Source organism: Hemiscyllium ocellatum, chromosome 1 (assembly GCF_020745735.1).
Source record: "Hemiscyllium ocellatum isolate sHemOce1 chromosome 1, sHemOce1.pat.X.cur, whole genome shotgun sequence".
NCBI lineage: Eukaryota > Metazoa > Chordata > Chondrichthyes > Orectolobiformes > Hemiscylliidae > Hemiscyllium > Hemiscyllium ocellatum.
The window spans coordinates 143,670,802-143,684,070 of record NC_083401.1 but is presented as its reverse complement, the minus strand read 5'-3'; the positions used below and the strand labels follow the sequence as shown (position 1 = coordinate 143,684,070).

The 13,269-nt window shown below is 42.6% G+C and overlaps 1 protein-coding gene across 2 annotated transcripts in view; it reads left to right on the top strand.

Annotated features, from left to right (window-relative positions):
* The first annotated feature begins 12,012 nt into the window (after positions 1-12,012).
* The window catches only part of fam241a (family with sequence similarity 241 member A), a 41,190-nt gene continuing 39,933 nt past the window's right edge, over positions 12,013-13,269 (top strand). For both annotated transcript variants that reach the window (XM_060832583.1, XM_060832567.1), the window contains exon 1: positions 12,013-12,297. In XM_060832583.1, the coding sequence (XP_060688566.1) occupies positions 12,205-12,297 (93 nt within the window). In that variant the 5' untranslated portion in view covers positions 12,013-12,204. The remainder of the gene's footprint in view (positions 12,298-13,269) is intronic.

The window sequence follows — 13,269 nt, the reverse complement described above, 5'->3', positions numbered from 1 at the left end:
GTGAAGGATCATGGGTCACATGCTCTCTACTTGGTCCTATTTCTTGTGTTGTGGCAAATTGAAGTCAATGGAAGTCAAGGAGAAACCTCTGCAGTGATTGGATTGATACCTAGCCAAAACAAAAGATAGCTGTGGTTATTGCAATCTCAAGGTTTGTCTGCAGATGTTCCTCAGGTAGTGTCCTAGCCCAAATATCTTCAGCTGCTTCAATAACCCTCCCTCTATCATAAAATCAGAAGTGAGGATATTCACTGATGATTGCATACTGTTCAGTGTCATGAGCAACTCCTCAGATACGGAAGTAGTTCATGCCTGCACACAAGATGAGAACATTGAGAGTTAGGCCAAGAACTGCCAAATAACATTCATGCCAAACAAGCGCCAGGCAATGACCATTTCCAACAAAAGATAGTCTATTCCTTTCCACTTGATAATGAGGCATTCAGCAGCAATAATGTCATTGAATATCAACATCCTGGGGTCACTGGAAATCTAACAGGGCCAGGTCTCTAAATACAGGGTTTATGGAAAATTTGCAGTTAAAAATTAATTTCCTGTCTTGTCAAAGCCTATTCACCATCTACAAAGGCACAAGTCAGGAGTGTAATGGAATCCTCTCCATTTCCCTGGTTGAGTGCAGCTCCAACAGCACACAGTATCCCAGAGAAGCAGCCAATGATTGGGACACTACCTACGGCCTTAAATATTTACTCCCCCCAGCACCAATGCACAGTAATTATAGTGTGCAGCACCAACAAAAAGTACTGCAGCAATTTTCCCTTCAAAAGCACTTCCAAACCATTCCCACATGAAAGAATAGGGCACCAGATAAATGGGAACATCATTACTTATAATGTCTCCTCCAATCTTCAAACTACACAATGATTTCTTTTTCATTGTCATTTGTTCGATAGCCTATACCTTCCGTATCTCCCAGTCCCCACTCACTCCCATGGGTGTACCACACCACATGGACAGCAATTATCAAAGAAAGAACAACTTACTACCATCTTCTCAAGGACAATGAACAATGGGAGAAAAATGGGTTAGCCAGTGATATCCACCTCTCATAAACTACTTGATATTACAGTGTGATACATTTAATTTTCATTCATACAGATCAAAATATAGGTAATCGCGATCTACATTGGCAAACATTACAAAACTCAGTGTTCATAGGTAAAGTATACAATAAGTTAAATACAAGGAATGATTACCTATCTTATTCTCCATCTGTCATTACATAAATGATTAAAATAAACAATCATTTATTGATGATTTATAATGTATGAGCTTAAAAGCATAAAAAGGTTGGAAAGTCCAAACGACATATTGTCTACTTTGTCAAAAATGATCTCACTGGAATCAGCACAAATCATTATAATTCATTTCATGCCTTTTACTTGACAATGTTCTGCTACTCATTGTCAATTCAATATTTTGTCTATCTCCTTTGAAATTGAACGTATGTTTTTGTGTGATATTCTATGTGTTAATAGTAGGGAGATTTAGAAGGCAGTACAAACAGAACATTATATTTCAAGAACCTGATCCTTGTTATGTCTAAAGTGCATTAAGTCCTGGGGGGTGTTCTCCAGCTACTTCCCTACCTCAAGCTTCTCTTTGTTCTCGAAGGTCTGGATATATCACCATTTCCCAGGTCTAATTATATGTCGCGGGAATGTGCAATGTGGTGGTGACTTGGCTCATCAGCCAGAATTTACTGTTCTTTAGTCTAAGCAAGGGTAGGTAAGGGGGGTGAGGGGGTGGTGGTGGTGGTACAAACAAGACATACACTGACCAACCCAACACCAAGAAGGCCTGCAACATCAAGTGCTAATCATGCCTTTTCATTGAGATCTGGCGAGCCTTTCAGCCAGTCAGCTCCTGGCAGAGTAGTATTCTGCCTCACATAAAGCTGCCAGCCAATCAGATCAGCTGGCAGCTGTTGCAATACTGCATGTTTTTATGGTCAGAGTCAAAAGGTGTGGCACTGGAAAAGTGTAGCAGGTCAGGTAGCAGCGGATACTGCCTGACCTGCTGTGCTTTTCCAGCGACACATTTTTTACTCTATCTCCAGCATCTACAGACTTCACTTTCTATCTGTATCTATGGGCAGGCATGCATATACCTTTAAGGATAGTACATGATATCATTGTGTGTGATATTCTTGTATGAAGGGATCAATTCCATCTAGAGTCACTACTTTGTACTACACTACTGTACTCTAATCCTCCATTCAGGAAAGTCAGTTAGTCAATCAGCTTGAGACCAGCCTGTACCAATGTCTATAATGGAGATGTAATGTTGTTCTGTAAATAAATTTTCTGATATTTGTTTTCAGTAAGAACCCAGCGTCAGTGTCCATATTAGTAGAGTAAACACAATACCTCTCGAGGACACAGGAGCATTTCCAAGGCACAGGCTGCTCAGTGTCAGAGCTAATGACAGGGTTAGGGGATTGGAGGCAAGCACAGTGAGGTGGTTTTCAGCAGCTATAACTTTGCCCCAATTTCCTGCAAATTGGACAATATCAATTGTCCCCCCACAACGAACTGGAGGGCAAAACACCTGGTTGTAGCAGACAGGACAGTTGACACGATTCCCATCTTTTCGAACAGATTGAAACCATGGTTTGAGGGAATCGCAGCTTACAAGTGGTTGCTAATTGACCGCTTAGGAACCTTAATTGGCTCTCGGTCAGAAAAAGCAACACCGTGCTTTCCCATCTAGATCTCAATTCCTGAGGATATAGGAAAGGAACTGGTATCTCCCATCCAATTATCTGGCCTTTCCATTCCTTCCCCATGTAAGGAAGAAAAAGTCCCAGTCATCATCTTCCCAACCTTTGAGTCTACATTTGGGATTGCTTCCTTTTGGATATGACTTAGGTCCATATGCAATAAATTGCTGCTGCCACAGAGTGGCAGCAGATGTAGTTCAAAAGCAATTGAAAGGTTTTATAACCTCTTAGTTGTCTGGCCTGAAACAGAAAAAGAAGTTGTGATTTTCAAGAGCCAGCAGTTTATTACTTGCAATAAGTTGCAACATAATAGAGTATAATTTCAAAGTCAGTGCAGGTTTAACATAGTCCAAATGGACACACAAATTAAGTAACATTCAATGAAATGCAACATATTTAAGTAAATATTGAAGAAGGTGAAATAACCAATGCTATCTTGAAATGCAGCAGACAGATTAGTAATGCAAATAACCTCACCTTCACATATTTCCTTAGCATTCCAAATGACTGTTAACTTTGGTTCTGTATCAGTTCCTTTACTTCCAAATCAGAAGGCTATGGGTTCAAAGCCAATTTCAAAAGAATCAAATATGTAATCTACGAAGACAGTGCTGCACAGTTTTGAAGGAGTATCATATTGTTGGTATAGCTGTACTTCAGATATTAAATCAAAGCCCTGTCAAGCTATTCAGATGAATGGGAGATATTCTGTGTCAATTCATAATGAGGGATAGGATTTATGATCATCTGGAAGAGCATGGCATGATTAAGTGCAGTCAACACGGCTTTGTGAGGGGCAGGTCATGCCTCACAAACCTTATCGAGTTCTTTGAGGATGTGACTAGAAAGGTTGATGAGGGTTGAGCTGTGGATGTGGTGTATATGGACTTCAGCAAGGCATTTGAGAAGGTTCCCCATGGTAGGCTCATTCAGAATGTCAGGAGGAATGGGATTTAGGGGAACATAGCTGTCTGGATACAGAATTGGCTGGCCAACAGAAGACAGCGAGTGGTAGTAGAAGGAAAATATTCTGCCTGGAAGTCTGTGGTGAGTGGTGTTCCATAGGGCTCTGTCCTTGGGCCTTTATTGTTTTTAATTTTGATTAATGACTTGGATGAGGGGATTGAAGGATGGGTCAGCAAGTTTGCAGATGACACAAAGGTTGGAGGTGTGGTTGTCAGTATAGAGGGCTATTGTAGACTGCAGCGGGACATTCACAGGATGCAGAGATGGGCTGAGAGATGGCAAATGGAGTTCAACCTGGATAATTGCAAGGTGATGCATTTGGAGGGTCGAACTTGAAAGCTGAGTACAAGATTAAGGATAGGATTCTTGGCTGTGTGGAGGAATAGAGGGATCTTGGTGTGCAGGTACATAGATCCCTTAAAATGGTCACCCAAGTGGACAGGGTTGTTAAGAAAGCATATGGTGTTTTGGCTTTCATTAATAGGGGGATTGAGCTTAAGAGTCGCGAAATCTTGTTGCAGCTCTATAAAACTTTGGTTAGACCGCACTTGGAATACTGCGTCCAGTTCTGGTCGCCCTATTATAAGAAAAATGTGAATGCTTTGGAGAGGGTGCAGAGGATGTTTACCAGGATGCTGCCTGGACTGGAGGGCTTATCTTATGAGGAGAGGTTGACTGAGCTCGGACGTTTTTCATTGGAGAAAAGGAGAAGAGGGGACCTAATTGAGGTATACAAGATAATGAGAGGCATAGATAGAGTCGATAGCCAGAGACTATTTCCCAGGGAAGAAATGACTAACACGAGAGGTCATAGTTTTAAGCTGCTTGGAGGAAAGTATAGAGGGGATGTCAGAAACAGGTTCTTTACACAGAGAGTTGTGAGAGCATGGAATGCGTTGCCAGCAGCAGTTGTGGAGGCAGGGTCATTGGGGACATTTAAGAGACTCCTGGACATGCATTTGATGACAGAAATTTGAGGGTGCATACATAAGGATCAGTGGCCGGCCCAACATCGTGGGCTGAAGAGCCTGTTCTGTGCTGTACTGTTCTATGTTCTATGTTCTATAATAAAGAGCAATGGGATTATGCTGGTCAATGGCTAGTTCAAGCTACATCCATCTGGTTTGGCATCTCGGGAAAATTCAGATTCTGATAGTCACCAACTCCCTAACATGTTCTTGTGAACTTTGTATAAAAACTGATTTATTTATATCACAGTTCAGATACAAAAGCCCTTCATCAAGAAAAAGGCAGAGTGCCTGAAGGGTGGAGAGATAAATGAGAGGAGGGTGGGGGTGGGGAGAAAGTAGCATAGAGTACAATAGGTTAGTGGGGGTGGAGATGAAGGTGATAGGTCAGAGAGGAGGGTGGAGTGGATATGTGGAAAGGAAAATAGGCAGGTAGGACACGTCATGCGGACAGTGCTGAGCTGGAAGTTTGGAACTGGGGTGAGGTGGGAGAAGGGGAAATGAGGAAACTGGTGAGGTCCACATTGATGCCCTGGGGTTGAAGTGTTCTGAGGCAGAAGATGAGGCATTCTTCCTCCAGGCGTCGGATGGTGAGGGAGCGGCGGTGAAGGAGGTCCACGACCTCCGTGTCCTCAGCTGAGTGGGAGGGGGAGTTGAAATGTTGGGCCACAGGACGATGTGGTTTATTGGTGCGGGTGACCCAAAGGTGTTCCCTAAAGCACTCTGCTAGGAGACGTCCAGTCTCCCCAGTGTAGAGGAGATTGCATCGGGAGAAATGGATTCAATAAAAGATATTGGTGGATGTGCAGGTAAAACTTTGATGGATGTGGAAGGCTCCTTTGGGGCCTTGGATGGAGGTGAGGGAGGAGGTGTGGGCGCAGGTTTTGCAATTCCTGCAGTGGCAGGGGAAGGTGCTTGTTGAGGAAAATGGGTTGATATCTCATTCTGATCTTATTATACCAATTGATCTTAGTAACCAAAAATATTTTTCAGCAGCAACGCTTCAAGGCTTGGTAAACATGATCCTGACAATCTACTTGCCTAACTCTGGTAGTTATATCAGGATCAGTACATACCTGTCTGCATGGAAGATGTGGGGAGGCTGTTGTCCATGCTGCAGCATAGAATTTCAGAGAGTCCAACCATCCTTCCTTTGAATCTACGTGCAAGGTGTCCAATCTGTTAAAGATTTGAACAAATATGCTGACTTGACTTTATAAAGTTTTATAAAACCTCAGGTAACTCAATTCCCTTCGCACCCCCCCCCCCAACACCACCACGTTGTTGCTGAAACACGTCATCACACTCAACAGAGGAATCTCTTGTCCAAAGCTGGTCAAGCAGCAATTTGTGACACATGCTGCCCCTAATCTGGCTTTGGCTTCAGGGCCACACCTTACATCATTGATCTTTGATCCAGAAAGCCTTGGAAATGACAGGAATCTGGTAAACCTAGGACTCTACTGTTTTCTAGTTGGTGCCACCAGACTACTGCTAGAAACTCTGGGGAAATGCAGGGAATTATGACAGCCTGAATATTTTGATTCCACATGCATAATACAAAAGGCATTAAGATGTTCCAAATGAGACTCCCTAATGGCTTAGCCACTATATCTAATATGAGGTTAAACCAAAGGTCCCAAGATTTTACAGTCCATTTGTACAGAGCTAACCGAGCATTCCATTTATATATACAATGGAAAACAATCCTGAGCAGTTTCTAATAGATAATGAGAAGAGAATGATGAATTATGTTGAAGGAATGATTTCCTCTTTTAATTCAATGTGAGAAAATTATTTAAATTAAATGGTTATTGTCTGCAGTGATGGTGAAAACGTTCACCACAGATTCAACCAAGGTCAATCTCAGTTTAAAACATAAAGGTGGATTTCTTTGTTACTGAATGCTATAGGTGCTAAAACATCTCTAAGGAGGCCAAGGCGGGGCATGCAGCAACATTAGTTTAGTGCAAAGTTTTTTTTATTAGTAATGAAACCGAATGCGAGGTTCCTTTGATCTCGATGAGGAATGAGAGAAAGTCATGCTGCCAGGCTGAATCAGCTGTCATAGGAAAGAGGAATAGGCCACATCTAGACAGTGCAGGTGATAAATCCAACATGCAAAAAGACAGAGTCAGTTACCAAAAACAGAGTTCCCTCAGGTACACAGAGTCTATTACCATAAACAGTTCTCTTCAGAACGCAGAATCAAATCCCAGCAGAGTTACTCCAGTATACAAAATACATTGTCAGACATAGAGTCCAATCCAGTATGCAGAATCCATTGCCAAAAACAGAATCCACAACCAAAGGCAGAATCCATTCCAGAAGGCAGCAAGCGCACACCCCGCAGCACACACACAGGTGTTCAATCTCCATAAAGGCCTGGTCCATCCACATAGAACCAGGCCCACTCACAGGAACTCAGTCCATCGTAAAGTTGCAGTTAACCTACCAAGGTTTGGTTCACTCCCGAAGGCAGAGTCTACTACAGTATACAGCAAATGCTCACTTCCCAGCACACACACAAGCATTCAGTCTTTACAATGCCTAATCCACCCACAGAGTGCTAAGCCGACCCACAGAGGAATAGTTCATCTAAAAAAGGCGCATTTTCACAAAGGGTCTCAGTCTAAACACCAAAAATGTGAAAACACATGCAAAAAAGAAAGAAAACCAGAGCGCAAGGGCAACACATTGCCACAAAATCAGTACAGTCCTTTTCTCAAAGTAAAATAAGGAGTAACACATAGGCTGTGATCAGCCAGTGAAACAACCCAGTGAAATACACCTGAAACACTTGACTGTGAAGATCAGGCTATTTAGAAATCAGTCCTCACTAAAAAATAATACCAGGTAACAAACTGACTGGATAGATCAGCCAGTTCAGGAATCAGGTTTCTCTCCCCTTCCCCCAACAAACAGAAACCAACAGCAGCAGTATACACTGGTTGTGGCCAGCCAGCTCAGAGTCAATCCCCTGACATTATTGAAGAGGGCATTACACTGATCCAACTCCTTCAAAGCCAGCTCTCAGAGTAAGCAGAACCTCTGACACTCCTGTTTAAATCAGTCAGGCAGGGCTCACTGATTGGACCAGATTAACAGCCCCAGTCAGGGAACTCATATTCTATAATGCTAGCTGACCTCATTACAATCACTACAACCAAAAACTTCTCAAGGGGAAACTAGGCATGGGCAATAAATGTTGGTCAACTAGCGATGCCCACATACTATAAGTGATTTTTTTTTTTAAAACTTTCAACGAGGTTGGACAGACTAAATGCAGAGAGGATGTTTTCCCTGATTGGGAAGTCTACAATTGGCAAATACAGTCTCAGTATGCAGATAAACCATTTAGGATTGAAATTAGGACAAACATTTTCACTCAAGAACCTATGAAATATGTCACCTGTGTGAAATTTGCTGTCACAGAATGTTGAACAGGCTACATTACTGTATGTATTCAAGGAAGATATAGATTTTGTTTAGATTTTAAAGGCATCAAAGGTTCTAGGGAGAAAATGAAAATATGGCAAGGAGATAGAGGATTAGCTATGAGCGTATTGAATGGCAGCATAGTCTCAAAAGGCTAAAGATCCTACTCTTTCTCCTAGTTTCTATGTTCACCATCGCTATGTATGTCCTGTCCACGTGTCCTAGAAAGTACAAATGCCAATCTTCAATCAATTTAATTCACTTCACATTGTATCAAATAAAAGTTGAAAGCACTGGATACTGCAAAGACTATGGGCCCAGACAACATTCCAGCAACAGTACTGAAGATTAGTGCTTCCAAACAATTCATGTCCCAGCCAACTGCTGGAACACTGGTATCCACCTTACACTGTAGAGAATTGTGCACAAAAAGCAGGATAAATCCAACCTGCTATTATCACCCTCGCAGTCTATTCTCCATCGTCAATCAAGTGATGGAAGGGAACATCAACAGCACCATCTAGTAGCACTTGCAAAAGAATAAACTGCTCAGTTTGTGTTTCATCAAAGTCACTTAGCTCCTGACTTCATTGAAGCCTTGGTCCAAAGATGGACAAAAGAGCCAACTACATAGGTGAGAATGACTGCCCCTGAAATCAAAGTAGGATTTGACCAAGTGTGGCATCAGCAGCCCTAGAAAAACTGAAGTCAATGGCAATCAGGGGAAAACTCTCTGTTGGTTGGAGTCATACCAAAACCCAAAGGAAGATGGTTGTGATAGTTGGTCAATTTCAGCACCAGAACTTCACTGCACTGAGACTGCAATTTTCTCCCCCTGCTGAGACACAGAAAAATAACTTTTCCTCCCAACAGTAACCACTACATGTGGAGAATCAGTGAAGGAGTGTGAGAGATCTGCCAGACAATATACATAATTTCAATTAAAGATTGCATGTCCATCTCTATATCTGAGATCGATGTTTATTTGGATTAGACTGATATGTTGATTGCACTTGTCAAAATCCAAGGGACTCTTTAGGAATCTTTTGCTGAAAGTGGAGTCATACAGGTTACTATCCAGGTGCATAAGTGTCATTAATACACAAACTGTAAACATTCAAAAGCAAAACATTTCAGATATCACTAATATTGATCGAAGCATGTATTTAGAAGAGATGTTCAAGCAAGGAAACAAGGACAATGGGTGGCAAAAGAGAACATCTAAGTCTGTGTGGAAGACAGCAGAAAGTAAATGCTTAACAGAATGATGATGCAGAGCAAATTTGGCTGATAATGAGACAGTAAAGAAGCAAAGTATACTTCTTGAGGAACAAAAGGAAAATCACTATCAATAGCTGCTATCTAAAAAAAAAGGAAGTCAGGAGTTGCAATTTGAAACGATTGAACTCAATATTGAGGCTGGAAGGATAGAAAGTCCAAACTGAAAATTGAGTTGCTATTCCACAAGTCAAGAGTGTAGTGCTGGAAAAGCTCAACAGGTCAGGCAGCATCCAAGGAGCAGGAGAATCAACATTTTGAACATAAGCCCTTCATCAGGAATGATGAAATGCAATTCCTCGAGTTGACTTTGATCATCACTGAAATAGTAAAGGAGGTCAAGGACAGGGAAGACAGAGCGGGAATAGGCCAGAAATTCTAATAGTGGGCAATTTGTGGCTCGGGGTCAAATTGACAGACTGTTGGAGGTGTTGTGCAAAACAATCACTAAATTTGTATTCAGTCTCCCCAGTGTGAATAGTTTCATCTTCATCTTTGTCAATGTAAGTCCCTCGAACCAAAAATGACCAACTAGGCTTCACAATCTGTGTACCCTCAGGATCTCAACCCAATTCTGCAGTCACAGGTGTTTGAGCAGAGAAGTTAATAGGAAGGTGGCAGGGTGGGGGGGGGTTATGTTCTCAACTCAGAATTCTGCTCTCCATCTGCTTTTTGCTTACTTCCACAGTTGTGTTTAGAAATATAGAGTGAGAGAATCTTTACAGCATGGAAAGAGGCTGTTTGTCATATCATCTCAACGCTGGTCATCAAACATATCTAACCACACTTCCCTGCATTTGCTTGTAGCCGTTTATGCCTCATGTAAATTGTTCTAAAATACCATGCGGATTCATTCCTGTACCAAACTTTTAGGCAACAAGTTCCAGATACCAACAACCTTCTGGGTGGAATCATTTTCCCTTCAATTTGCTGTAAACCTCCTGCTCCTTATCTCTAAACTGTACACCATGGTATTGGTCCCTCTACTAAAGAGAAATGTTTCTCTTTATCTACCCTGTCTATTGCCCTCAGAATTTTATACAATTCAATCAGATCCATAAGACCATAAAATATACTTTGCCATTTAATCATGGTTAATATGTTTCTCAACCCTAATCTCCTGCCTTCTCCCCATAATCTTTGATCCCCTTACTAATCAAGAACCTATCTATCTATCTTAAATACACTCAATAACTTGCCTCCACAGCCTTCTGCGGCAATGAAATCCACAGGTTCACCAACCTCTGGCTGAATAAATTCCTCCTTATCTCAGTTCTAAAGGGTCATCCTTTCACTCTGAGGCTGTGCTTTCAGCTCCTAGTCTTTCCGACTAATGGAAACATCTTCTCTGCATCCATTTTATCCAGGCCTCTCAGTGTTCTGTAAGTTTTATTGAGATCTCTCCTCATCCTTCTAAACTCCACTGAATACAGACCCAGAGTCTTCAACCACTCCTCATATAACAAGCCTTTCATCCTGCGATCTTTCTTGTAAACCTCCTCTGGACCCCTCCAAAGCCAGTACACTCCTCCTTAGATATGGTGTCCAAAATTACTCACAATATTCCAAATGCTATCTGACCAGAGTCCTATACTGTCTCAGTAGTCCATTGCTGATCTACTATTCTCATCCTCTCAAAATGAGTGCAAACTTTGCATTTGCCTCACTGCTAATTGATCCACCGTCAGTTTTTTCTCCTCTAAGGAAGACAACCCCAACTATCTAGTCTCTCTTCACAGTAGAATTGATCCAGAATATCTTCTGCACCCTCTTTAGTACAAACATATCCTTCCTATAGTGCAGCAACCAGAACTGTGTACAGTATGCCAAATGTTGTCTAGCAAACAGTATAGAGAGCTCCACCATAACCCTCTTGACTAATAAATTCAAGTATCCCATATGTTTTCTTTTAGCCAACTTATCTACCTATCCTGCTGCGTGGAAACATTTATGGACATGCACACCAAGGTCCTACTGATCTTCTGAACTTCCTCTCATCCTCTCATTCAATAATCTCTCGTCTTGTCAGTTCTCCCAAAAAAAATCATCATACTTTTCAGGATTAAATACTATTTGCACGGTTCAGCACATCTGACCAGTCCGTCCATATCATTCAGTTTATATGGTGAGTTTCTGACTGTGTTAGATGACTGAGCACCTCTAATATATGGCAAATTCCTCCATGGGTGCTGACCTCAAAAGGTCTTGGTTGCCATGCTGAGGGAAATTGGTTTCAGCGAAGTTATTTGATTTTAATCGCTTCATGGAAAGGAATACAAGTCTGGGGGCTGTTTCCCACTGGAAGGACTACTTAGGAATAGGCATCCCAAATTGGGCGCTGGAACACGGAGCCTGAGGGATCTCAAACTGCCAGGCAGCAAAATATGCTGCAGAGCTCTTTAGCTTTTGTCCTCAAAATAGGCTCACAGTGAGGAGGGGTGGGAGGATGGAAAATTTGGGAGGCACTGGCTCACAGTTTGTGCGTGTAGCGGTCAGATGGGAGCAGAAGCAGTGTACACACAGAAAGGGAGGCACGAGCGGAGCCTTGGTCCCGCCTGCAGTCAGTGCCCGCCCACCCGGAGGGGAGCCCGTGGCTGTCAATCATTGCGGTTGCGGAGGAACGGCCCTGTGTCTCGAGTCGACGTCACTGAGGCTACACGCCTGTGTTCGAAGGTGGAGCGGGGTCAGAGAGATTGCTACTGTCACACAATCGGATACATTGAGCGAGATTGATACAGTGACACAAAACGGATACACCGAGAGAGAGTCATACATTGACTGACTCACTGATTCGCGCCGAACCTGGGGGCCATGGAGCGGCGTTGGCACCAGGACCAAGGCCAGGACACTGCCAGCAGCGAGAATGGCCATACGAGCAGTCTGAGGAACGGCAGGAACCCGCAGGTAAGCACCGGCACACAAGCTGCACACCCGGTCTCTTGACTGCTATTGCTGTTCGGGGACTAAGGATGGTTGTCTGGAACTTTTTGTTTTCGCTTCATGAGGAGGTTGCGAAGAAAGAGACTAAATCGGCCTTGAATCGGCTTGAGATCTCGTCAGGAAAACCGGAGGAACGTCTTAGGCGATCTTCGTTTATGGCCGTTTGCCTGCCACGTGGTTTGACATTTTTTTCTGTTGATAAATCAACAGCAGCAAAATATTGTTTAGTGTGTAAGTGTAGCCAGTTGCCCAAACTGAATGTGAAAATGGAAAACCGATGCGTACTTTAAATTTAGGAAGTACTCAACTGTCAGAGCTAGAGCTCTCGTTGCGCTCTGGGACTTATAGTATTACATCGCTTCGTTTTAAATCGATAATTGGAAATTACCTCTTAGCTGTGTGCACGTGGGATAGTATGTGGTTAATTTGTCAGCGTTCTACACTGCTTGAAGTGTATGGTTATTACTGTATGGTTATTACTCGAGGTTGTAGTAGTGTAATATTTCCTCACCCTACTTGCATTCAAATCCGTTGTGACAAGAAAGGCGATACAGATTTAATATAAGATAACATATCAGACGAATTGAAATATTCGGCTACAAGTTGCTGTAATATCGCAATCCTGACCAATTGTGTTAAGTTCAAACACGATTAACAGTGTTGTGCTGGTGGTGCAGTGGGTGTGGTGCGATGGGTCACAAACCAGAAAGATTTTACTATTGTCCGTTATGTTGTTATGATCACAGTCAAGGTTAGGGATGGGTGACTTACTTTGTACAAGAAGAAGAAATCCAATGAGTGTTTGAGATTCCTTTCTGCACTGACGACGAGAGCAACTGTTTTCAAAATTAATATGGAGTCTTTTATGGCGCAGGAGGCCATTTGGCCCGTGGATTCTAGGCCAGCATCCCTGCAGAGCGATCCAGTAAGTCGCAT